Here is a 27019-nt window from a genome sequence, read left to right as displayed (position 1 = left end):
TTAGGAGCTACTCCATTTTATAAGCCATTTTAGAATTCTTTAACTAAGTGCTTACCTAGACAAACTAAAAAAGATCATTCCTCCATCAACCAATAATGCTTCCAAATTTCTGTCTTAGGAGATTACTAAGTCTGCTAGAAGGACCACCCATCACCTCTCCCTTCGTGTCCAGGTCAGTCAGGGCTGGAGGGTAGGCTGGGAAGGGGATTATGAGTGATGGTGAGAGAAAGACGGCCACAAATTCCTGCCCTCCCAGTAGGCATGTCCCTCCACACTGTCATTTTAACGCTCTGCCCATCAAAAGGTGAAGTCTACTTCCCCCCTCCTTGAATCTAGGCTTGGCCAGGATTTGCTTTGGCCAACGGGGCATTAGGAAACAATGATACAAGCAGAGGACTGAAAAGTGCTTACATATCAAACTTTGCCCTCTTGTGCTACTAGGAACCCTGAGACCACCATGGGAAGGAGCAACTTAGACTAACCCCCTGCAGAACGAGCCTTCAGCTATTCCAGCTGCCATCCCAGATATGTGAATGAGGCCATCCTGGAACAATGTGCCCCAGGCAAGCTGACCCAGAAAAAAGACTCACCCACAAAATTAGGAGAAATAATAATTTTTTAAAAAACTGTTAAGTTCTGGGTGATGTGTTATACAGTGAAAACTAATAGTATTAATTAAGGAACAAAAAGAAAACCCAAGGGCCAACAAGAGCTATGAAGGAGGAGCTTCTGATTTCTGACATAATGTTCCTGGTATCTCTTGACTTGGCCATCTTTCTCAGTTCCACTGGAAAGTTTCTATGTAAAGATCCCACAACAGAGATCTCAATGTAAATTAAAACAAAACAAAAAAAACCCCTTGGGGTGCCTGGCTGGCTCAGTCAGTAGATGATGTGACTCTAGATCTCAGGGTCATGATTTCAAGCCCCATGCTGGGCGTGGAGCCTACTTTAAAAAAAATTAAAACAAGAACAAAAACAAAACAAATCTCACTAAATTCTCTAAGTATCAAGAAAGAGTGCCTGAGTTCCCTTCATCCTCTCAAAAACTTCTGTAACGAATACACCTGAAAAAATTCACTGCTTATGAATGCCACTTACCTTAAGTAGCTCATACATATAAAACCGGATATCGAAGTCTGTCAGGATCTGGTAAAGTTGCTGGAACAGATTTCAGAAAAGAGAAAGTTAATATAGTCTCATCACATCTTGTCATCCCAAATACGGGTAATCATTCTCTGTAAACTTACAGCTTAAGTCACTAAAGAACCCCAGGACTTTTTTTTTACCCTGATCTGCAACAAATGGGGACAAAGACCAAGGACGAGGGTGTAATACTTTTGTCTTTGTTGGGGGCGGGGGGGGGGGGGGCGGAATTCCCAGGGAGAGAAATGTGGATTCAACGTGGCTCTTTTAAAAACGTGTTCAGTGCTCCATGATTTCAACACCCCAAATTACATTATTATGGAGATGAAGTCCAAGTTGTCCAATTGTCCTCACATTCTCACTATACTTAAACAAACTAACCCCACTGAAGCAGCACAATGTCCGTTAGAGAACTGAGTTCTGAGTGGAGAGCAAAACTTGAAGAACTTCAAAGGCCCATGTGGTAAAAAGTGTCAACACAGTCTGTCTGCTCATAAAAGAAACAGGAAGAAAGTGACTGCTCCAGCTCTAGGAGATGGTAAGAGACTTAAGAAAGGAATAGGGGAGTGAGAGAGAGAAAAAAAGGGAGCCAGGGACTGAAAATGATTCCAGGCCAAAAGGACATACAAAGAGTTCTCATACTGGGACAAAGACACACCCACCGGGAGGTTTTTTTTTAATTTCCATTTCTAAGAGGCAGAGTAGCCTTAATACATCCAGGTTCATTAAAATCATCACAAACCTTCATCAGAAACTATACTAATACTATTATTTTTGGTATTCAATTCCAAGTAGATCTGTTTCCCCATTAGTCCAAAGCAGCACTTTCTATAAAATTAGTCAACACAACTTTATTAAACATGCTTTGTTTCTTTATTGGAAGACTGGCAACAGAGGAGAGCTCTCTAAGGAGCACTGACCAGGCTATACAATGTATCTGTGCGAGGGGGGTGCAAAACTACACAGCCCTGTTCGTTTGTAGTTGTAAGAATGATACAAAAACATGAAACCTGGCTTCATATATATGCGTGTGGGGGATGGACAGCTAGAGCACAGGGAAATAAAGGAGATTTTTCATTGCATATCATTTTATATTTTAGATCCATGTAAATACATTACCTGTTCAAAAAGATAAAACAATTTACCAAGAATCAAATTTGACATCTTCTAAGAACACCAGGATTGAGCTTCTTTCTCAAATTTCCTCTGCTGAATCAAAGTAGTTCTCCCTCTAGCTTAGTAAAAATACTTGCCTTCATCAGCCTCAGGCACAAGCCAGCTCAGGGCAGCAGAGGGAACGAGACCATACAGACCAGTCTGCTGGTGGTGCCTGGGCTGGGAAGGAGCTACACCCAGGAACAACAGCACAAACACACCACCGCTTCTGCTCAGGAGGGACTCGACTGCGTAACAGCCAAACACCCAAGTGTTCTGTTCTCCTCCAGCTCTGAACAGCAAGGAAGACTTCTCAGCCAGCATCCCAACAACCCGTATGTACAGACAGCGGCTGAAGATACCATCTCTTTGGGTGTCAAATCAGCTCCTCCTCTGAGAATGAAGATCGCTCCCAGAGACTGTGCCAAGTTGAACCTCAAGTCAATAAACAGGCCATGAAAGCGAAGCCAGCATTTTCTAACCCTCAGGGGGTTGGATTATTTTATTTCCAGAGAATAAGTATGGGCTATTTTACCATTTGGACTTTTATCTCCTGTCATGTGGTATCTATATCAAGCATCTCTGTAAATGGTTGGTGTTAAGGCATAACAATAAATGTCCTTGGCCTGCCAATATAATATTTCTAGCTATTCCAGCCAATATCAATTTTTATGTAATATAAAACACTAAATGAATACAGTGGTTAGGCCTAATAATTTATGAAGTACCAAATGACAGGCTGACATTCACTCTCATTTCTCAGGACCTCTGGGTAGGAGGAGACCAAACTACATGTGTAACATTTTACCACCTGGGCCTAAAGTTCAGGACTCACCAGGGTCCACAGTCTGGTTTCTTACGACTTTTGCACTCTGTCTCCACTGCCGCCCTGGGGGGTCCCTAATGCCAACACACCTGCTGGCCCGGCCTCCCCATTCTTCCTTCTCTAGTGTCCCCACCTCCCCCCAAGTCTAGAAGACCCTGCCCCTCTCCCTTAGGCTGTAAGTCAAGAGAGCTGACAGTGGCCCCTTCCTTCTCTGAACCCCCTGGCTATTTATTGTCCTCTGGGGTGTTGAGAGGACATGGACGGCAACCACATCCCCAGAGTTAATGTTCCCCACTCAGGTACTGGCAGTGACCTGAAGTTCTCAAGATAACCTCACTCGGCTGTGAGCAACAAGAGGATGCTCCACTCTGCCCGCACCCCAAGTCCCACGTCAGCATCCCCACGGATCAGGCACACACACAATGGGGAAAAATGGGTGCTGTGGCTGGTAGTAGTCACCAACTTGTTGACTCAAGATCTTTGCTTTCCTACCCCCAAGTATGCAAGGGGCCACCATACATAATCTGGTCCATATTCTAAGTGCTTGGATAACACAACAGAGGAGTAGCATACGCGGTATATACCCCACCCCGTCAATGGTGGTTCTCAGCTTGTACCCAGAAGGCAATCACAAAATATTTGTTTTTGATAATGTTCACCAGTCAATGGAACAAAATTAAAACTGTCTTCCAGGAAACACAAGTGTGAAGAGTCCGTGACAAGTTATAAAGGGAAATTTCACAAGAACCACACTTTTCCTCCATTCTTCTTGGCCAGCTATGTGTAGAACATTGTTAACCAACCAACTGCAAAGTGTTGGCAGGAAGTTACCTTTGTTTATATTTTCATGAAGTGACTTATCAAAAGCAAAACAAGCCTATGCTTCCCAGAAGATTACAAAGGTGCTGAGGAAGAAACTATTCACCCATCCTAGTCTGGTTCCAAAGCCTCAAACACACTGGCATTTTCTTAGAAATCAGGCCTACTCCAGGATGGCTCAAAAGACCCAAGGTGGAAACATCCTGGGACTTTTTATTAACCTCAGAAACTTTGAGGAGCACAGTGGAAAAAAGGCAATTTGGTCAACAGCCTCAGAACCTCCTTGGTCTAAAACCACCACCCAAATCGGAATGGCCTCACTCTCACTGCATGCCCACGTGGGCCTCATTCTTGCTGTATGCGCATCGGTTCTCGGAGACTGTGGGTGTACTTCAGCTGCATCACAATCAGCTATAGGTTCCAAAGCCCCATCCCCGAGGACTGTCATTCAGGAGGACTACAGAGCTCAAGAAGGTTCCCAGCCACATGTGGGAATCACCGACACAGCAAACTCTCACCCTGCACACAGAGCTTGCACATTCCCTCACCCACACAGCTTAGTCTGTGTCCAGAAATCCCAGTGGTCCCCACGTAGGGAGAAGAAAAAAGCCAGGGGGAGTGGGATATAAAGTGAAAGGTGCTTAAGGCAGTCTCACCAGTATTGGCATTAACATGTAACCCCAAGATCCAGAATAAAACCAAGGTCAAAATTTTTAGAAATTTAAGGAAGCAGAACAAATCACTAATCAAGCAAATCAAAGTTATTACTAATCACTTGAACATGTCTTATAAAGAAGATCCTCTCCACATCAAAATACTAACAGCATTAACAAGGCCTCAAGACATCAGCTAGTCAAGGCCCACCTCCATGGAAGTGATTTAGAAATTCACCACAGAGCAATATGGGCCTACTATCTTCTCAAACGGAGTCTATTCAGGACGCCTTACCAATCTTTAAAATGTCCAGATGATATATTTTGCTTAAAATGTATATTTATTTTTATTTATATTCTTCCAAAAGCATAGAAAACTGCCACAAACTGTACTTTAGCTTCCTTGAGAAAATGTCAAGTTTGAGAGTTTTCTGTAACTGTTCATTTCAACTATTAGAGACTGGCTTTTCCTACTCCTTTGGAAGTTTTGTCTTTTTTTCTGAGTGTCACGATGTATCTTTTATGATCTCTTTCACACATATGAAGCGTAACTGATGATTTCAAGGAGAAATCGACCAAACCAGTACCTCCACCATAAAATGAAGTTATCAAGGGGAAAAATGAGTAAGGCCATAGAAGATCTGAACTACATTAACAAGCTTGATATAAAATATGGCCATGCACTAGAGTCACAAAGCAACTGTCAACCAAAGAACCAACATTATATGGGTCATGTTCCTCTGGACACAGTGCAGACACATTAGGAATCAACAATAAAAGAATATTTTTGTTGAAAAACCACATGCCTCCTCCACATTATTCACGAACATACAGCTATGAAGGACATTCCTAGGACAATAATTACCAGGAAACTCTTGAATATGGACTCTGTACTGTGTATCAGATGGCATTATCGTAGAAGTATTCAGTGTCTTCAGTGTGCTATAACAGTACTGGCAGGTAGGAAAAGGTCCTATCTAGCTCCAGCACGCGTATATTTAGGAGTGAAGTATCATTGATGCATACAACTTACTTTGAGATGATTTCAACAAAAAGACAGAGATAAAGAGGGGTGGGTGGGGATGGGACAAGAACGAATAGCCGATGTGGTAATTATTAGCAACTGGTAAATCTAGGGGAAAAACATGAGGGTATTAACTGTGCTACTCCTTACGATTTTCAGTAGATTTAAAATATTTCAAAGTACAGGGGCGCCTGGGTGGCTCAGCCATTACACGTCTGCCTTCGGCTCAGGTCATGGTCCCAGGGTCCTGGGATCCAGCCCCGCATCGGGCTCCCTGCTCCGCGGGAAGCCTGCTTCTCCCTCTCCCGCTCCTCCTGCTTGTGTTCCCTCTCTCGCTGAGTCTCTCTGTCAAATAAATAAAATCTTTAAAAAAAAATAAATAAAATATTGCAAAGTACAAAGTCAGGGGAGAAAACCCAAATCCACGAGTTTGGAATCTGTACAAAATAATAGATTTTATTTATTTTTTGAGAGAGAGAGTGCACGCAGGGGAGGAGCAGGAGAGGAGGCAGAGAGGGAGGGTAAAGATGAGCAGACTCTGAGCTGAGTGCTGAGCATGACACAGGGCTCCATCCCATGACCCTGAGATCACGACCTAAGCTAAAACCAAGAGACTAGCGCTCAACCGACTGAGCGACCCAGGGGCCCCTGGAATTTGTACTTCTAATTTGAAAACGATACAGAAGTGAGTTCCATAACCAAGGAACGTAGCTAAGGCGCTGCTTGATGTTGCACAGACTTAAAGCCCACTTACCACCAATCAAGAAAGATAGGAACACATGAAATGAGCAGACTTCCACTCAAGAAGTTGGGGGAAAACAATGAAAACCCAAGAATGAAAACAGTTAAGGAAGAAAGAAGGGAGGAAGAAAGAAAATAATTAAGATAGGAGCAGAAACAAGGAAACATTTGAGCAATAAAACCAAAAACTGGTTCTTTGAAAGTATTAGTAAAAGAGATCTCTAGCAATACTGGCAATTTTTGAAAAGAGAAAAGTCCCAAATAATGTTGAAAATGTAAATGATAACATAATATAACATTAGTCTTTAAGCCCTAAGAAAATTCTATTAACTTTGTGTAAATAAAATTGAAAGTGGACCTTAGAAATTGTTATCATTCAAACTCACGAAGAGACAAAAAAAACCAGGATAAGCCCTTCACTTAGATGTACATTCTGAAAAGGCAAGTATAGTCCAAAGTCTCCCTTCTCTCCCAAAAGACAAGTAGATAATCCCTATTTCATATAAACTTTCAGAGAATAGAAAGGAAGAGCTCAACTTATTTTATGAAGTTAGGATAATCAGGAATCTACAATAAAAGGAAATTATGGATAAAAATTTATGATCAATTACAACCATAAAAAATTCTGAAAAGAACAGGCTGTGGGTTGTATCACTGCTGATTCACCTCTGATACTAAACCTGGGACAAACCTCCTCTGAGCGATACCTTAAATCCAGTTCCTGATACACTTAACAGTAAAATGAAAAAATAAAAACAAGCTTTTCTAATTAGACACAGGACAAAATAAAAAGCCTTCATGAGGACATTAAACTAGCTGACTTCCCTATTTGCGGCCTGTCATACTACCTGGAGCAGAAAATGACGGTCCTGTCATGATCTGCTCTTCCAAAACACGTATTGGCTACCTGATATTTAACAATCTTGTAAGCTGACTAAAATGGCAGGGCTTGCTTGACCACTCACGGGGGCCCTCCAGTGTGATATCGCAGACCAAACACATCCTACCTGTTTCTTCTTGAAGCTCCTCTAAAGTAACAGTAAAAGGAGTGGGGCTTGGGGGATTCACTCCCAATAACTAAGAGAATGGAAGAGATGACAACATCTTGAAGCAAGAAAAAAATGTCCAACTGACATAGCAGACCAAATTCTGCAAGAGCAGGGCTCCAGAAGCAGACAGCTGCACATGGAAGAACTCCCGAAAGAACTGGTGACCCCAGGTATCAATGAAAGAGAGTCAACAGATTCAGCTGAAAACAAGAAAACAGTTTAAAACATCACACTGGAAATGGGGTGTTTCGTGAAAGCGCACATTAACACTCCCCACCGGGCTCCTCTGCTGGAGGCGGGAGGCTCGCAGCCAGCTCACATCCTCCAGAAAGGAGCTGACAAGCAGTCATCAGTAATTTCATAACTCTTAAGAGTAGACAGTCAAAAACCATGACATTTCAGACAATTGCAACAGAGACAAAAAGAAGACACACACAAAAAAGAATTTGAAAGAAAACTGAGAAAAGACCACAAGAAGAAAACATGGGGTGGGGGAGAAAACCACACATTCTCAGTGAGAGAATAGAAGATATTACATAAAAGAACAGGACACTACTTTTAAAAGTTCTGAGAACAGAACAGAGCTAAGAGATGAAGTCTAACATTTGAATGAGTTCTAGAAAGTGAGAACAAAGAAGGGAAGAAAATCAAAGAATGTCAAAAATACTGTTCTAAAACGGAAGGACATGAGTTTCTAGATTGAAAAAGCCCAGCAAGTGTCCAGAACAAAAGAAAAGTGACCATTCGAAGGAACATCATTGTGAAATTTCACAGACTGCGATGGAAGAGAAAATCCTAAAAGCTTTCCAAAAAAAAAACCCCAAAACAGATCACATAAGGTGAAACCAGAATGGCTTCAGTGGTAATAATGGAAAAAGCTCTTCAAAATTCTGAGAAAATTATTAGTTACAACCCAGAATTCTATGCCATGGCAGGTCCATTAATTAGGAAGATAAAATAATGTTTTCAGATACACAAGCCTCAGAAAACATAAATTTTCCAAGATGTCTTTAAAGAAAGCTCCTAGAGAATGTGTGCCATTAAACAGCCTTTTGAGAGTTAAGATGCAAAAGAAGTAAGATTTCTCCAGGGAGTTAAAAATTCCTGCTAACCCATCTTCTGCATGCTGTTAAATCCACAGGGCAGCTGTCAATTTAAGAAACACAAAATGCTGAAGTGAAAATTTTATATGTGTGGCCAGACAACTGGTAAAAACTCATTAAGGAAGCAGTAGCATTTAAAATTTAGGCATTTCATATGAAGTTTCATTAAGACCAGCTTTTAAACTTTGGTATTCAGGAAAATGTTCGGTTTCACTAAGAAATGCGCACACCTTGATAAACTTGGGTCATTCACAGCAAAAGTGGGATCAACCATGTGTATCACAAAAAACTCTACTGGCTAAGCACCATCAGGGTGATGAAAACATTTACATCCTACTGTTAAGAGTTCACTGTTGACTTCACCTGTAAGGAGTCACACTAACAAGGAAACTTGTTACATGTGGAAAAGCTACACTGTATATAAAACTTGCTTATTGCTTCATAAATTATAGTCCCGTTTATTTTCCACTAATTAACCCTATTTTAGAGTTGTTTTAGAGTGATTACTAAGAAAAATTAAATGTGAGATAAGCTCTTTTATTTTCACCCAAAAGCTTCACTCCTGATACCAGCATTTTTCAACTGCTGATGTGATTTTGGTCCTAACTTCCATCACAACAAAATCACAAGTCTTTGATTCATTGACAGAGTATTATAATAACCTAAAAGCTCTCCAAACCCTTCAAAATCAACACCACTATTTTGTTCTTATATTGGTTTTCATGTTACGTTCTACCATGTCCAGAATAACTGGCCCCAAAAACTTACAGAAGTTAAGGTTGTAGTGTCTGAACTATTAATAATAAAAAAAAACTCTTGAAAAAACCAGCTTAAAATCATGCTTTTAGAAGAACACATTAAGTCTAAATTAACATGCATTACAAGAAATGTAAATAACCCAGGATAGGGCTTTTCTAAAGCACAGCGACACTTAACTACCTTTTCTGTGTCATTTGCTTTGTATACAGTGTTCGTGAACACACACACACTCTTGACAGCTTGAATCCCATGTCCTGCTTCTTTTCACATGAGCCCTGTATCCGTTTACCACTTCCTATCAACAAGGAAGATTCCTATGCAAATCAAATATTTACTTAAAACAATGTTGTGTAAAACAGGAGTGTTATAGATGAGGCATTAGCTTAGACCCAGCCCAGCAGCTATTCCCAGAGTAAGCAAGGCAAAGGGTGATGAGTAATTTCACCAAATACAAGAACCCTACCCACTTTCTGCATCCTACTACTATGCGGTAAGGAATCCGATTTGTTACTTCCCACTCTCACCAAGGCCTTTTCCTGGCCCCTTTTGTTCTGGAGTAACCACAGTACTTATCGCCACCTGCCCATCCCCCATTAACCCCATGCCAGAAAGAAAAAGCATATACGCACCTTAAAATCTGTATTATTGATATATTCAAATACCAAAGCTGGGGTCTTTGATGAAAGAGAGGAGTAATGCCTTATAAGTATTCAAACACTAAACGTGCTTTGTTTCTGTTGTACCGATCCATCCCCAAATCCCACTTAAATGAAAACGGGATTCACTCATCAGGGAGAGCCTATTAAGAAAGTATTCTCTTGAGACTGTGTGTCTGGAATTTGCTTCGAAATAAGTGGGGATGGTGGGCGGTGGGAAAGTGGGTGGCAGGGGGGTGAAACAAAATTGGCCACGAGGTTGTGGCACTGCTAAAGTTGAGTGATGTGTGCAGGGAGGTTCATTATCTTATTCACTTTACTTTCGTAAATGGTTGACATTTTTCATAAGGTTCTTCTTCTTCTTCTTTTTTTTTTAAAGGAGATGTATTCTCTGACCAACCTGTCTGTGGGCCTGGCACATTATGTGAAGAATTATACTCTGCAGTGTTCCAGTCTGCCAACCACAAAAGGAGTGACATGTTTTCATCTTGGTTTAGCGAGCCAGATGCATTTTACAGAATTATCATTTGTCGTGGGAATCTATCGTAGGCCTTTTCAGGATCCAAAAGGAAAATATCTATGATTATCAGTAGGCTATAATGTGAAATTACTGCCTTGGCTAGAGACCACTAGAGAATGTCTCAATTTACAAGGTAGATGTGTTTCCCTGCACCCCCCAAAATCATACTCATTTAATGCAATGAGTACCAAATGTCTAATATTTCCTTGTATAAATTTTTCAAACGTCAGATTTACTTAAGTAAGGTAAAATAATGCTCATTAGCAGTAATAAGCTTTCGAATTTAAGAGAAAAGCAGGGGCTTAAAGGGTTATAGAAAGAAAATCACCTTGGAAAACTTTATGGCTGGGAAGTTTTGCTCAAGGAAGCAGGTAAAAGTTACCCAGGAAACAGGGTACAGTACATGCACACGGGGCTTTGTCCGAACGAGCAGCAGTCCCAGCAGCGCTGGTCAAAGGGTTCCTCACTAGCCCGAAGGGTACAGGGGTACAGGGCTTCGTCAAGACCACCAGATCTCTCTACTGCCTGGGAGTGAGCCCAAGTCCCTACAAGTTAGGGGAGGAGGGCTCTCCCCTTGGTTTTCATCCAATTTTAATTTACTTGTGTTCCACATTATATAAAACACACACATGCCTTAAGCAACACATTACAGTATCAGTATTGAGTCTCAAATTAAAAGCCAAAATGCAGAGGCCACTGGTACAACAGTAATATGTACTGGCTCACACTGCAGGCCGTTTTCAAAGATGATGGAGTCCAGAGTTAGTCATTCTAAAATCAATCTGAGTTCCTCGGGCCGGGATATATTTTTAATGCCAATTAGCTAGAATCTAGCTTACAACCATTCTTCTCAGTCTTTTTAGGGTCCCAAAGGCAAAATTTTCCTTATTCTTCAGTTTAATGATCCTGTGTGATCTTGAGCGAATTACTGAACCTCCCTAGCCTTCAGCTGTCCTATCTGTACAATGTAACAATGTGGCCCAGTAATAGCACCTACTCCAGTGGATTGTTGAGGACTGTGTGAGGTCCCGAACAGTGCGGCGCACAGTAAGCGGCATGTTCGCTAGCACACTGTTTCTTTACCACGTCTTCAGCAGACAGAAGCGAAGACCCACCTCTTACACGACACGCTAGCATGGGAGGATAGGAAAACAGGTGAGGTAGAACAGAAATGGGATGGGAGGTGGTACATACAAACTTTAGCTAATCATAAAGTTTACTCCCCGAGAAAACAAAATTAAAGAGCACATCTAAAATGGCTACAAAGTAAGCATTTTTAACAAAAACAGTTTAGTTGTATCAGCATATGCAATGTGAGCCGCAGGGACAGACAGTGATTTAAGGCCTAGGATGAGAAACAGCAAGATGCCTTCCTCAAAGGGTCTGTGGGCTGTGATCTCTATGCCAGGCGTCCACGTGGAGATAGGAGATATTTGGTATTTCCTTCTATAAGCCCAGACTTTCAGATGTCAGGCTTACTTAAGTGAAGCAAAATAAGGCTAATTGGTGGTAATAAGCTTTCAAAACTGGAAGAAAAGTTGGGGCTTAAAGAAGACAATCAGCGAACATTTGTGGGCTAAATCAGAGTGAGCTAATAAACTTGGGATAGGAATTTTTCTATACACACTTTTAGGTTCCATAAAAGTGGTGGTGGCTACTTCATCTTTGGGCCACCATGATTTTTTGTGGTTTTCAAAACTACTCAGTAGTAAAGATGAACACAGTCATTCCCACTATGTAATGTTTCTCATTATTTTGACATTCTGTATCACACCACACACACAGGCACGCACGCACTTTCTCCTTCTCCCCCGTCAGGCACCTACCACAGGGTCCTTCACAGTGTCAATCAGCTTAATGATATTTGTTCCACCACGAAGGTTCTCCAGAATCTTAACCTCTCGTTTTATCTTCTTTTTCTTCACTGGCTTAAATACACAAAAGTAATCAGAAGTGAGATTCCTTTTGAAGTTAATAAATAAAACCTTAAAACGTCAGCTAATCGAGGGGCTATTGTGCTATCTTGCACACAATGTTAGAGAGTGTGTCTAAATTAGAAAAAAGAAATCAAGATAAAAGTGGGACTTGCCCTTGAGAATGTTTAAGATTAAGTTAAACACAGACTCATATAGCATATGTGTCAGATCTTTAGGTAGTTACATTTAGGGCACTTACAAATTTTGAACACCCATGTCATACTTTAAAAATAAAATGCTTTTCTAGATAACTGCCAAATGCAACGCGTGCTACAGCTCTGAACAGCTGTATATCATGCACTTGCAAACAGAAAAAAATGAAACAAAATGGTGAGACACCTGCTCTTCCAATGAGTTACATGTAATTTTGTCTTCCAGGAGCGAAGACCAGTTCATGGACATCAAGTTACAAACTTGTTTCCCAGCTGCTGGCTCCCATTTCCTGTTGCCACTCCCATTTCCTCAACATCTAGAATCTGAAATCAGCACAGAGCCACTAAAACTACCCAACACATACCACTCCTAAAGAAAGAAATGATGGATCAGCAAAGGAGAAAACGGATCTCTGATCCAGTACTGATTGGAAACCTCTACTTGCTAACCTGTCCATCTGCTGGATAGAAAAATTAAAGATTGCAATCAGAAATACTAGCATTACAGGTGTTATTTGTCTTAAAGAATTTGAGGAATGTAAGTAGTTCTGGAACAACAGACACATCACAATCAGTTACGTTTTATAAAGTACTTAGAACACTTGACTGGCATGTAGTAAGCAAGCACTCGATAAATGGAAGCTTTATTATTTTGTTTTTAGTTAGTGACAAACACAAAATTCCTATGTAGTGGACTCAGCCTAGTTGAACCCTTTGCCCAAGGTCCCATAGCTGACAATGAAGGGTGGGGGAAGGATTACGACAGTGACTCTGTAGGCCTCCTCTTGGCCACGGTGCTCTCATTCCCAAGTGCAGCTATGAGCGAAGGTGAACTACGGAAAAGGAGTTCTCCATCATCGAGACACTAGACACAGTTCTGATACCACAGGCAAAGAGAGTCCAATGGATTTTCAATGAAATAAGATTTTAAAAGCCTGTGTGTGTATGGTGGTGGGAGGGGAGATATATACATGCCAGAGACACCATCATCTTTTTTTGGTCACTAAGCTACAGCTTTGAACACATAACAAAACAGAGGGAGATTATGAAACAACACAGAGCACCTGCATCACCTTTAACAGGGTGCTTGACTGACAGGCTGGAATCTAGCTGCATTCTTCCAAGCCAGCTGCCACACTCATGTCCACTCCGCTTTGTCAGGGTTCCCGGGAGAGTAGATCTGGCTACTGTGTCGCTCTCCCACTTCCACTTAGGTATCGTACTCATTCCCTTTTTCATAATTAGGGAGCTCAAGACTTTGGGGGAAATAAAGCACTCAAACATGAAGTACAACTTGATCAAAAAAAAAACAGCCAGAGAAGGACACACTACAGAATAGGCTTCAAAAATGTATCAGGAAACAGAATCAACAACTGTTCCAGATTAAAAAGATATGACAACTGAATGTAACACATGACCTGGGATTTTCTTTTACTATAAAAACATTATATAAGACAATTGGCAAATGAGAACAGGGGCCGTAGATTAGCTAACAGCATTGTATCAATGTTAGTTTCTGATTTTTGATCATGGCACTGTGGGGGTACATAAGAATTGTCCTTGTTTCTAGGAAATGCACACTATAGTAAGGATCACTGTGATTTACTCTCAAGCACATAATTACATACGTTTATACACATATATATGTGTGTTTATATATGAGAGAGAGAAGGCATAAAGCAAATGTTAACATTTGAGAAATCTGGGGGAAGATATATGGGGATTCTTGTAACTTTAAGTCTGATGTCAAAAAGTTAAAAGAAAAATAAAAGCTGGCTATTGTATCTATAAATTCAGCCAATGGCTACCAGTATATATATATATATATTTTTTTTTTTTTTTTAAGGTTTTATTTATTTGACAGAGAGAAACACAGGGAAAGAGGGAACACAAGCCGGGGAGGGGGGGGTAGAGGGTTCAGAAGCAGGCTTCCCACGGAGCAGGAAGCTGGATATGGGGCTCGATTCCAGGACCTGGAATCATGACCTTAGCTGAAGGCAGACGCTTCTAACGACTGAGCCACCCAGGCGCCCCGCTACCAGTATATTCAATGTAAGAAAATTCTAGAGTTGGAAAGCAGTTACAGATCTGTGAGAGTGGTTACAGAGGAGAAAATACACCAGAGCCAGAGATCTGTATATACCAGAAACCTTGCTCTCCCCCTAATGGTGAATTAGTACAGGGTTAATCCACTAAGTCAGTTGCCTTTATGACAATGCCCCATATAAAGTCTTGCTTTGCCCTCTTGTTAGTCAGCAACAGGTCAGGCAGGCACACGGTTCCTGGACGATGACACTGAGATTAAGGTATCTCTTATTATGTCCTCAGGTAATTTAGGGAGCAAGGGAGCATATTTTGCTACCCAACTGTCACCTGTCCAACAATTTCCTCACCTAGAGACTGGGGACAGCATGGCAATTCTCAAGTGGCACAATGGACTCACACAGCACCTGGAGTCCTCACATCCTGACAAAAGACCAAGAGATTATAAAAGAAGAAAGTGACCTACAGCCCAGGATACTCCTCCAAAGCATGGACATCTATTCTCTACAGGAACCAGGCCATAGGGAACTCCCTTTAGCCTCAAGCTTATTCTTCTGAACCTGGGAGATGCTCTAGAAGCTAAAAAACCAATGAGCTCCCTGGGAATGAAAGTGATCATTTTAATGCTGTAAACAGAATTAAAGAGAAAAGGTTAGAATTTATAAAGGAAGACCCTTCACATCCTATGGAAAACAGACCAAGGATTTCATGAAAATAAGAATGCTTTGAGCTGTAGCCCAGCGTTTGCATTCATCCACCTGTAGCTACACAGAGAAAATACACACTTCCATCATAGTCTCATCATTTCATCCTGCTAGACAAAGTCTCTCCCAGTTAAGGTTCATTTATTTCAATTCAGAGAATATCTGTTTAAAAGATTCAAAATGAATCAGTTCAGCTGTTTCCCAATATTCTTTTTTACTCAAAGTCTAGTAGAGCAAAATGGCAAAAAGCTTAAAAAAGAAAAAAGAAATTAAAGTATTAAATCAAGTTTCAGTAATAAATGAATTCTGGCACACACCTACAGAGAATGTTTAAAAGGAAAAAACTCAATTTGAAATTTTCTGTGCATGAGCTTAGGAAAGGAAGGAAAGGGAGGGAGGGAAGGAAAAAACAAGAAAGAGAAAGAGAAAGAAAGAGCGACAAAGAGAGGGGGTGGAAGGAAGTTTCCCAAAGGTTTCAGCCCACCTGGTGCAGAGTCCCAGCTATTCAGGACAACCTTGTTCAACATAATCCAAGAGTTAAGATACTACTCTTCTCTCCCTATTGACCAACACTGAAAAACTTAAAAGACAAACTTAGTGATGGGCTGCTTTGTTAATGAAGCCAGTAATCAGTCCTATTTACTTAAGGCTGATTTTCAAAAAGCCAGATCTGAGAATGATTTCAACTACTAGCATTTGATTGATTGAATTTGTGAACTAACATATACAAAGGGCATAAGAACAGGCAAAGTCCCATTTTCATTTCTTTCTAAGCACAACTGAATTAATAAATTCAAGACAGGTGGGAAGGTGGTGTAGAACTTCCAAATCTGGAATTACTTTTATTCCAGTGCCACAGTGACAACAGAGTTTTGTCACCTGCAGTAAACAATCACAATGAAAACTGGTTGCCAGGGATGCAGGACAGAGTAAGGAAGAAAAGTTCAGCCTCGATGACAGCATTTATTTTACTACCTTGGGAGCATCTCTCAAATCCACTGCAACTGACCCAAATATAAACATTATCTGAGCAATATTAATTGTTCACAGCAACTCTTCCCTTAATCTTTCAAGTCCCATCTTTCCAGTTACGTTATCGACTCCTTGAGACTGTTTATTGTCAGGGGGGTGTGTTTTAATTTAAAAAAGCAAGGCATACAGCAGGCCTTTTGAATCTCATCAGAGAGTGGTACAATCCTTTCTACTACTGGTTTTGCCCTCTGAAATCATTCACGTGGCCCAACTGAAATATTGTTTTTAGAACCATACTTTATTGCTTTCTAAGTGCCAGGCACTGTTTTAAGCACATTTAATCCACTTTTAATAGTATTTTGAGAGGAGTTACTATTGGAGCACTTTTACATGAGGACGCTGAGGCAGAGTTTAAATAACTGCTCAAGGTCACAGAGCTGCAGAGTGTTGGGAATGCCCATCTGATCGCAGGCAGTCTACTTCCAGGGCCACTTTTGGGAAAGGAGCCCTGTGTAGATGACTAAAACACTGTCATCTACCTACCCATCTCTCCAGATCTCATTTAATTCTCCCAACAATCTATGAGTTCCACAAGAAACATATATCCATTTTATTGATAGGAAAAAAGAGTCAACTGGGTATAAATGAAGATGCTGGTTCTAGAACCCAAGTCTCCTGCCCTCCATTTATAGCACTTAACACTATACTGCCCTCATCATGAGGGGACAGATCCTAAAATCAGGCTCTAGAAAGTATCTACAGCCACACCATACACATGAAAATGGGTCCTCTATGTCAAGATATTCTTTTTACAAATGGCTCACTCTCCAACCCTAATATATTAGAGGGACAAAGTTGTTAGCACCCATATCTGGCAAGTCATCATGATGAGGGAACTGTATGGGTTAAAAAAGTATAAAAACACTGGTTATTGTGGCTTCAAACCAAGAGAGCAAAATAACATTTCACTTATGCATTCACCATGCTGCTGCAGACCCAAACCAGAGAGCCCCTGGCTGGGTCCCTATAGTTCTCTGGGTATTCATCTGTTCCGCACTCCATCTAGTACCTGTCCAAGTCAAGCATTTCCTTCCAGAAGAATCCCAATCCCCAAAACCATTAGGAACAAATTCATTTGATTTCTAGTGAGTGTTTATCCATCTTTCCAGTACAGTTCAACACCTCAAGAAGTCAAATACCCAGCAAATGTCCTAACTGCTTCTCACATCTACAAGATCCATGAGAGGGGCAGAAGACCAGGACCCTAGTGCTTACATCCCCTAACCATGTGACTCTGAGCAAACGGCATGCTCTGAGTCTCAGTTTATCTGTAAAAAGGGTTTGGGTTCTAAGGTTTCTCTGCTCCCTTATTTCATGATTCTGTTTCACTGCACTCTCAAGCTCAGACCCTACAACCGCAATATTGGAAACAGCAATGACTAGGGCGACTGGGTGGCTCAGGTGGTTGGGTATCCAACTCTTGGTTTCAGTTCAGGTCATGATCTCGGGGTCGTGAGATGGAGCTCCATATCAGGTTCCGCACTCAGTGAGGAGTCTGCTTGATATACTCTCTCCCTCTGCCCCCCCCACTCTGCTTGTACTTGTGTGCGCACACACCATCTCTATCAAATAAAATAAATAAGATTTTTTAAAAAATATTTTACTTATTTATTTGACAGAGAGCAAGCACAAGTAGTGGAGCAGCAGGGAGAGGGAGAGGGAGAAGCAGTCTCCTCGCTAAGTGGGGAGCCTGATGTGGGGCCCGATCCCAGGACCCTGGGATCATGACCCGAGCCAAAGGCAGACGCCTAACGACTGAGCCACCCAGGTGCCCCAAATAAATAAAATCTTAAAAGAAAAAAGAAACAGCACTGACTAGTTCACACATAATTTTAGAAATTCATATTATTTTTGATGTTAGTAACACTTTCATAATACCATTTTAACTACTTTTATACCGTAAGACATTTGTGGGAACTAAAAAAAAAAAAAAAAAAATCACAAAAACTTTAGATAAATTAATACTAATGTCTTGCTTCAGGAAGATGATGTCTTGGTATATTTGCCTAACAAAGTACCTGGAGGGAAAAAAACTACCATCGGAGAAAGCAGAAATAAAGGAGAAAGCCCTGCACCAGCATGAGCAAACATCACTTTGATACAACCAAGGAGTCGCCTGCTCACTCTGAAGTAACCCCACAAGATGGGTCATTGGCAGGCCTCCCATCCTTCTTTTACCACCACCTCCTCACCTCACATTTTAGAAACTTCTACAAATATGTTAAGCCCACTTAACAAGTAAACTTGTATTACCACCATTCCTTGTTTTTCCTCCGGGGGAAAAATGGATTTGCCCAACTCTTTATGAAATAAGACTACCAACAGACTACCAACTCATTCTCTTATATGAGAATTTCCAAGTCAGGGCAGCATGGGTTCAAAACACTGTACACGTTTATTTAAAAATGGTATTGCTCTTCACTTCTATTTAGGAAACAGTAGTTTTCACTTGAAGGATCCCAAGAAGAGCTGAAATCCATACATAGGTGGTGCCCAAAAAATGCTACAAGTTGTCCGAAATGGCCAAATGCTTTTATTTCTGTGTATACCTTCCTAAGAGGTACTACAAAGGAACTGAGCAATGGATTGTTCAGAATCAAAAGGAACTTTCAGCACTAAAGTGGATTTCTGCCCTCCTGTTAACCCTTCCCACCCACCCTCTCTTTTTTTTTTCCTCCTCAAAACAATTTTGGCCAAAAAAGATATAACCTTCCTATTGACTGGAACATTTAAAAAATTTCAACTTCAGAATTTCACTTCAAAATAGACAGTAAAATTTTGCTCACCAACTTCTAAATTCCTAAAACCTCTTAAAGAGCTCCAATATGTTTTGACCAAAAAAAATCTATGGATACAAATTAAATGATAGAATTCCTCTGCGGTCATTCTCCATCTGACTATCCTCATATACTGGAAAGAACTGAAGGAAAATGTTACTGACCAAAGGGGAAGACAGCCCTGTCTTCAAGGAATATACCTTATATCTCCGTCACTGTGTGTACATGAATACATAAGTTCCTTCCTGCCGTTGAAATACAGTAGGCCTTTTATGAAGAGGAAGTTTTTTCTAAATTCCTCTAAATTATGAGCAGCTGGTACTCTGCTAAGGACCTAATTTCCTATGACCAAACACCGTAACAGCAGATATTAGTCATAACTTATCTGAATAAGAGTGCACAACTTGGGATCAAGACCCTGTCCTTTTTTAAAAACAAACAAACAATACTTTTAATCCACTTTAATTCAGCCTGTGAAAACGAGAAAACCACAATACCATTAGTAGATTCTTACCCCATCCTTCAGATAGAACAAAATCAGGATAGAAATGCCACAGGGCTTTGGGAAAAAAAAAAAAGAAGTGAGGGTGGTTTTCACCAGTGGCAACGAAGTTGGTTCAGGCTGTACCCTGAAAAGAACTTGTATGGAAAAGATACAAGGAACACTTCATTACCTAGAGCATCCAAGGAGCCTCCCAAGTCTTATTCCAGAACACGGGAACTTATTCTGAAGATCTTACAAGCCCATGCTAAAATGAGGAAAGAGAGGAAGACGTAGGAAACAGGAGTTCTGGCTAAGGATCATTTCTACATAGTGGTATCAAGTAAGTTTTACTGTGCCTAGGTTTCTCGTCTGTAAAAATAACCTTCAGCTTCCTTGTTGGGTTCCCTAAACATATCCTGTGAATCTTTAGGGGGAAAACTATCCAGGAACGGATGCTATGAAGATCTCTAGAAGGAAGACTAAAGAGCAACTCGATGTTCTCTTGCATGAATGTGCTGTCACTTATATATATATACCTAAAGGTCATTCCTCCAAAAAAGACACCACAGGAAGTTACACACGTATTCTAAAAATGCTGCTATTGCATAAAAGTTTAGTTATTTTTCTGAAATTGTTCTGGAGTCAGCAGTTCATTCTTCCAAATGCACAGCAGTGGAATATGGATATTCCTAAGTTCAACTTATGCCTTGCTCACTTCCTAGAAAGATTTTAAGCAGCTTATATTAAAAACATTTATGCTTATGTATAAAGGAAAAAATCATATGGCTTACCCAGGTGACTTCCCTGAAGGGAACATTTCTTTAAATATTTACGCTTGTAAAGAAAAAAAAAAAAAAAAGACCATGTGACTTTTCAGGTCCAGTTCACATTTGGGGAAGAGGGGAGTCAAACTCCACATCTTCAGTATCAATTCCTCACTTCTCACCCCCAGTGCCTCTGAGGGCACAGATAACTTTGCCTACTTCTGTCTACTGCAACTCTGCTTCTGCATCACTAGGCTCGGGTGGTACTAACAGGGCTGATCACTTTTCTGAAAACTGATTTTCAGACAGTGTAAGCCTGACCCCTCATGCTAACCAGGGACACAGCTACCCTAACTCTATCCTTAAGACACAAAAACAGCTTTCCAATCCCATATCCTTATTCACGGAGCCTGTCCAAAATGGCCACATTGGAAATCTTGTATATGCAAAAGTGCTAATATTAATCATTCTTTAGTCTTTTCGATATTTCACTGAATGACATGCACACACATTAAATGATCTGGCAACGATGAAGACCCTTCACGGAGCCTAGAATTACCCTTTTTTTTTTTAGTACACCCTATAAAATATTATTAAAGCCATCCAACCAGTTACCTGAAGGAGAATTTAGCCAACTCTTCATGCTCATTAAGATCATGTCTTCACCAAAGAGACAACAAAAGGTGTATCTTTATCAAACTTGGCGCAACTGACCAGACACAAAGACTGTTTCAACTATTAATTTTAGCGATTGTAAGCATACTCTTCTACTGCTCCCAATTTCACTTTTACTATTTGATAAGCAACAGTGAACCTTCTGGGCACTATTGGTTCACCGTATCCAACCCCACCTGACACACTTTTACTGCCAAAGGAGACGAATCAATTGATCATCCGCTGAGGTGTTTCTACCCAAGCTTCAAACTCATCTTTGGAGCTGCTCTAATTTCTTCCAACTTTCTTTCTGGAATCACTTTAAGCACCAAGGGTAACAAACTCCGTGCTCAAGGAGCCCTTGAATTGATAGGATCTTCACTGGAAAAACTTTTCTTTCATACGAATCCCTATTTCTTTTTGTAACAAATGGACCCCTTTGGAATTTTCACTTTGGGAGACCACAGTGACATTTCAGGACAAGTATGTTCCTGAACGATCATGCTTTGATTTCAAACAGGTCTACGTACTTTCTTCAAAGGAAGAAGGAAAACAGGTGGGAGGAGTAGCAGCAAAGGAACATCAGACAGAAGATGTGTGAGACGAGAGCGTGCACTGCTCATTCTACAATGTGGCTGGAGTTTACCTCGGGACCCGTGAACAAAATTTTTAATGCCACTCATAAGGCACTCACCTTGAGAATTTTTACAACCACTCTCTCATTGTTGGTGATGTTAATGGCCTCAAATACTTCACTATACTTTCCCCGACCAAGTTTTCGAACCAGCTGGTAATCATCTTGATTACTGTGAAAGGCAAGAGTGACACATAAATGCCAGGACTTGGGATTAACCAAGCCTATGCCCACTATATACCCCCATCCAGTCACTTCCATTAATCAAGCATTGGAAACGTCTATACATCAGGACACAACTCATTCCCTAAATGAAAGCCACAACATAAACTTGGCTCCTTTCACTCTGCGCACAGCTCCTAACCTAATTGGTCAATCACAACTTGGGGAGCAGAGGTAGGAAGGCACGGCTCTGAGCCAATCTAGAAGGGTGAGCAAAGCATCCATCCTGGGGGCTCAGAGGGTGCCCCACTGCCTGGGGCTCCACAGCAAATGCCTTATACCTCACACCCCAAAGGTAGACAGCGCCTGCTTTGAGAATGTGGATGTCTTTAAAAGATTTCCTCCCACCCAGCCTCATTTCAAAAACTAAAAAGGCAGAGAATTTTAATAGCTCCAGAGGACAGCTGCTGACTGCCCACCCCAAATAGAAACCCAGAAGTGTAAGGAGGAAGGGCTGCTCTCTCATTTTCATAAGGCTTCAGTCCCTGGACCCTACACTTCTCAGTAAGAAAGCATTCTTTGGGGTAAGGGGGAGAGGGGTGCGCAAGGCGGGGAAAAAGGGGGACAGGGAGACGAGGACATGTGCAGCGGGGGGGGGGGGGGTGGGGTGGGGTGGGGGGGAGGGGGCTCTGCCTCCCACCCCAGACCCGAGAAAGCGCCGGCCAGCGGCGGGGCGGCTGGGGAGGCAGACCGCGCAGGGTGGGGGGCCAATGCGGTTTGCGCCGGGGGGGGGGGCGGCCGGGCGGGGGTGGGGGCAGCGGCTTTACCCCCAGCTCGGGACGTGAGCCTCATAGTCCCAGTACTCGCGGCTCCTCAGGCTGTTCACCTCGGCGTAGACCCGGGCCCTGCTGCCCGCGGCCGGGCCGGGCATGGCGGGCGGGACCGGGGGGCGCCGCGGGGCGCAGAGCGGCGGCGCGGCGGGGGGCGCGGGGCGGCGGGCTGAGGAGGCGGCGGGCCGCGGGGCGCCGGAGGAGGAGGAGGAGCGCGGCGGCGGGCGGCCACGCCAGGCCTGGCCCGCGGGGGCGGGCGGGCTGGGGGCGCGGGGGCGCCGGCCGAGCCGGCCGGGCCCTGGAGCGGCCGGCGGGGCGGCGAGGCGGGCCGCGCTCGCGCTCCGCGTCGGCCTCCGCTCGGCTCGCGGCCCCGAGGCGGCGGCTGCGGCGGCGGCACCAGCAGCGGCGGCCGCCGGCCGGGAAAGGGGCAGCGGCGGCGGCGGCGGCGAAGAAGGAGGAGGAGGAGGAGGAGGAGAAGGAGGAGGAGGAGGAGGAAACCCGGAAAAGGGGCCGCGCTCACTAGGAGCGGCCGCCGCCCGGCCCGGGGCCGCCCAGCCTCACAGCGCCCCCTGCAGCGCGGGGGGACCGGCCGGGCGGCGCCGACCCCGCCCCCGGCCCCGCCCCCGGCCGCCCGCCACCCCGAGCCCCCTCCCAGAGCTGCCCCGCCGACCTGCGGCGTGGTGCGCCCGCCACAGGGTCTTCCCCCCCCCGCGGACCGCTGCCTTTGAGACTTGCGGGTCGTGGGCCCTTTCAGGACTGTCCTGGCGACCCCTACCTCAAGCCCTCCACCCTCTCGTCATCCAGAGTTTGCCCGCCCCGTACCGACCCCGTTCTGACCCTCCTGTCGACCAACCCGTCCCCATCAAGCCCCTCCCAAATTAGTCACTCTTACCACTGAGAACATCCCCCACCTCAAGATTTCTCCCTCCCTCCCGGAGACACCCCCGCTTTCTCCGATGGACCCTGCGCTATCACCCATGGATTCCTCAACCTCAAGACTTCCCCTTCGCCCTTCAGCCAGAGCCTTCCTCACAAAACCCTTCTCTTTCACTTGCCCCCAAATCCCTTCCAGAGCCTTCCCTGAGAACCCGCTGAATGCTTACTTCTGTCACTTGGTCAAGCTGGAGTGGGCCAGGTAGCTGGTTGTAAAGTTCCTATTTTTCCCTTTGAAATTCATAAGCAGTCTGTGGGGAGACACTTTGAGACTCTGAAAATGTCCTGTTTTGGGGGGGAGGACAGAACGGAAGAAGAATGGTGAGTCCCGCCTGAAGGGACCGGCGAGCGGTTGGGCATGGATTGAGGGTGAGGTGGCCAGCCAAACTTTGTCCTATTTTATTATGTTGCTTTTTAGCTCCTAACACTCTCCTCTCTTTGATCTTCTGGGCCTTTCTTTTATCTTGCTTTCCCATTCCGTATCCTCTATCAACAGCACTTCCCACTCAGCCCGGGTGGCTCTGACTCCAGTCTTTTTTTATATTGTTTTCTAGGTGAGACCCTGCTTCTCCTTCTTGATATAGTTGAGAGCATAGGCTGTAGAGTCAACTCCATCCTAGCTGGTGCTGCTTATAAACTGTGTGACCTTGGGCTGATAACTTAGCTTCTCTGTGCTGCAGATTTTACAGCATAAAAACAGTAATGGCCTTCTTTACAGGGCTATAGGGAGACTTAGACAAGGCAAACCATGTAAAACACTTAAAAGGAAGTGCTCAGTACCATTATTAGCAGACCTGGAGGCTTTCTCCTATCACTTTTCCCTCCCTGAGACCACCACGTGGTCAGCTTTTGGTTCCTTCCACCCTCCAAGCTTGGCCATGGCTGCCTCCTCTCACTCCATGCCCACGTTTCCCATGCCTGCCTTCTTTCTCCTCCTCAAGTCTCACCTTTTAGGCTCATTTTGTTTACTTGGGTGTGGATTATATCTAGTTGTAAACAGGGAACGGCGTGAGCTCAAGGTCCTCCTACTCCGCCATCTTCCCAAACTCTCTTTAAGTTCATTTTATAATTTTTTTAAGAAGTTTTATTATTTTTTAATGGATTTTTTTTTTTATTTAGGTGCACCTGGCTGGCTCAGTTGGAAGAGCATGCCACTCAATCTCAGGATTGTGAGTTCGAGCCCCACATTGGGTGTAGAGATTATTAAAAAAAAATTTTAAAAAAACTTTAAAAATATATTTATTTATTTGAGGGGGTGGGGCAGAGGGAGAGGGAGTGGGAGAATGTTAAGCAGACTCCTGGCTGAGCATGGAGCCTGACACGGGGCTCAATCTCACAACCCTGAGACCATGACCTGAGCTGAAATCAGGAGTCAGACGCTCAAGTGACTGGGCCACCCAGGCGCCCCATATTAAAAAAAATTTTTTTAATGGATTTTTTATTTAAATCTGTACTTTTTTTTAAAGTAAGCTCTACACCCAACGTGGGGTTCAACTCAAAACCCCCAAATCAAGAGTCACATCTCTATGGACTGAGCCAGCCAGCCAGGCACCCCTTTAAGTTCACTTTAAATGGTAGAGTTGATACTTCTCTATCTTAGCACTCTATCCTTCTTCAGAAAACTGCTTATTTTGTAATTGTAATTCTTTCTCCTCCAGTGTAAAACAGCATGAGAGCAAGAACTGAATCTGGATGCTCACCACTGGCTCACCAGCATTCGCCACATTTAAGACTTTCCACGAATACAGTGTAACCCCATAGATCACTAACTAATTAGAAAGTGGAGGTCACTGCTTTAACCAAATTTAAGACAAGTCAAATTTAACATCATCAGTAAGGGATCAACAGACCCCGTGATGTGATGCACCAAGAAGGGACATGGCATCTGCCCAAAATGCTTACCTTGAATCTCATTATGAGGACACAATCAGACAAATCCAAACTGGGAAACATTCTGCAAAATAGCGAAGTCTGGTACTCTTCAAAACTGTCAATGTCACAAGAGAAAACAACACAAAAGAAAACGAAATTTGGAGCAGTGCTCTTGACTAAAGGAGCCTGAAAGAGAGAACTGTGTAATTCTGGATTCAATCCTGAATGAGAAAGGTAAGAAGGAAAGGAGGAAGGGAGGGAGGGAAGGAAGGAGAAATACAGCAAAAAGGACCCGAGCGAATGGGACTACTGGGGCAATTTGAATATAGGATGTACATTACATAATAGCATTGCATCAATGTTAAATTTTGTGAGTGTGAGGATTATCTTGTGGTTATGCAGGAGAGTCTCATGATCTTAGGAGTTACATGCCAAGTGTTTAGGATGAAGTATCATAATATCTGCAATTTATTCTCAAATGGTTCTCCAGAAGAATGTGGGTTCCCTAGAGCACAAGCATATATGGGAGGAGGAGTGCAATTAGGCAAAGATGTTGACAATTGTAGAATATAGTTGAAGACTATATGAGCTCACAACTTTTCAGTAGGTTTGAAAATTTTCAAAACAAAAGCTGGAAGAAGATAAATAAAGCATTTATGGAGTAAGTAGACTTTGGAATTTAAGTCCAGAACCGGCAAACCTCTAAATGTTTTCCACGCAAGAAGGCACATTCTCCAGCTCTTAAAGCAGCGTTTGGATTTTTTTCTGACAAGTCCCTGTAAACTAGTCTAGGCCAGAGGTTCTTAATCCTGGGCCTCTGGATGAGCTTCCTGGTTTCCAGGAGTCCCTGACACAGTAGGCAAAATGTGTGGGTAACTGCGCGCGCGTGTGTGTGTGTGTGTGTGTGTGTGTGTGTGTGTGCGCGCGCGCGCATTCTTTCCTTAGCATCCATCAGATTCTCAAAGGAAGCTGTGACCCAAAAATGGTTCCAAACCCCTGGTCTGACTACTAGGTCCAACCCCAGTGGGGGCTCCATTCCTTGCCTCCACCGCCCCCCCACCTCTGACCCCACACACCCTCTCTGCACCTTCCTCTCTTCCCTCACCACCTAACTCACACCCATCTCACGTAACCTGCTCTCACACCTGCTGGGATGCCGAGGATTCACCCACACATCACTCTGGTGCAACGCGCTCCTGGATTTGGCTGACACTTCGCTAACTCAGCCCTGAAACCTGCAGCCGGTCCTCCCACGGCAGCACTGAGTACGTTTTTATGATGTGTTGGTAGGTAGGTTGGGCTCCCCATGGCCTTGGTGGGGACCAACCGACTCTCCTTCCTGCCAGCCCACCATACGGTGTGCTTGATGTGAATTAAGATTGGCAATTGGGGATGGTACCAATGCAGTTCTCACTGGAGTAAGTCTCACTAGGATATGAAGAGGAACAGGCCGGTGGCTCTGCAGGGTTGGGTGACAGTGAACTATAATCGACTTTTCCTAATTACCATGTGTGTGTGGGTTTAGGGGTGAGTACAATCCAGGATTACACAA

The 27019-nt window shown here is 43.2% G+C and overlaps 2 protein-coding genes across 7 annotated transcripts in view; one reads left to right on the top strand and one right to left on the bottom strand.

Annotated features, from left to right (window-relative positions):
* Positions 1-22813, bottom strand: part of CSNK2A2 (casein kinase 2 alpha 2) — a 40670-nt gene extending 17857 nt beyond the window's left edge. For 4 of the 6 annotated variants that reach the window (XR_003524166.2, XM_027618620.2, XM_027618622.2 and 1 more), the window contains exons 1-5: positions 22660-22813; positions 21731-21842; positions 12277-12378; positions 9904-9954; positions 1101-1160 (exon numbers count right to left, since the gene is read on the bottom strand). Coding sequence is in view for 5 of the 6 variants with exons in the window: in XM_027618620.2 (XP_027474421.1) it covers positions 1101-1160; positions 9904-9954; positions 12277-12378; positions 21731-21842; positions 22660-22763 (429 nt within the window). In the remaining variant the exon portion in view is untranslated. Of the gene's footprint in view, positions 1-1100; positions 1161-9903; positions 9955-12276; positions 12379-13651; positions 13821-21730; positions 21932-22659 lie in introns of those variants that run through there. The other 2 variants (XM_027618625.1, XM_027618624.2) reach the window with 2 other exon arrangements.
* Positions 22762-23544, top strand: LOC118356420 (translation initiation factor IF-2-like). The gene is made up of 2 exons (XM_035724892.1): positions 22762-23107; positions 23186-23544. The coding sequence occupies exons 1-2, from the start codon at positions 22762-22764 to the stop codon at positions 23542-23544; spliced, it is 705 nt and encodes a 234-aa protein (XP_035580785.1).
* The last annotated feature ends 3475 nt before the right edge of the window (positions 23545-27019 follow it).

This window comes from Zalophus californianus, chromosome 17 (assembly GCF_009762305.2).
Source record: "Zalophus californianus isolate mZalCal1 chromosome 17, mZalCal1.pri.v2, whole genome shotgun sequence".
Classification (NCBI taxonomy): Eukaryota; Metazoa; Chordata; class Mammalia; order Carnivora; family Otariidae; genus Zalophus; species Zalophus californianus.
Note: the sequence above shows the minus strand (reverse complement) of the source record. Positions and strands in the feature narration are given on the sequence as shown.

Coding starts and splice junctions, on each gene's coding strand:
- LOC118356420 (XM_035724892.1), top strand. CDS start 22,762: ATGGCGGGCGGGACCGGGGGGCGCCGCGGGGCGCAGAGCGGCGGCGCG. Junction 23,108..23,185: donor GGGCAGCGGCGGCGGCGGCG/GCGAAGAAGGAG, acceptor CGCGCTCACTAG/GAGCGGCCGCCGCCCGGCCC.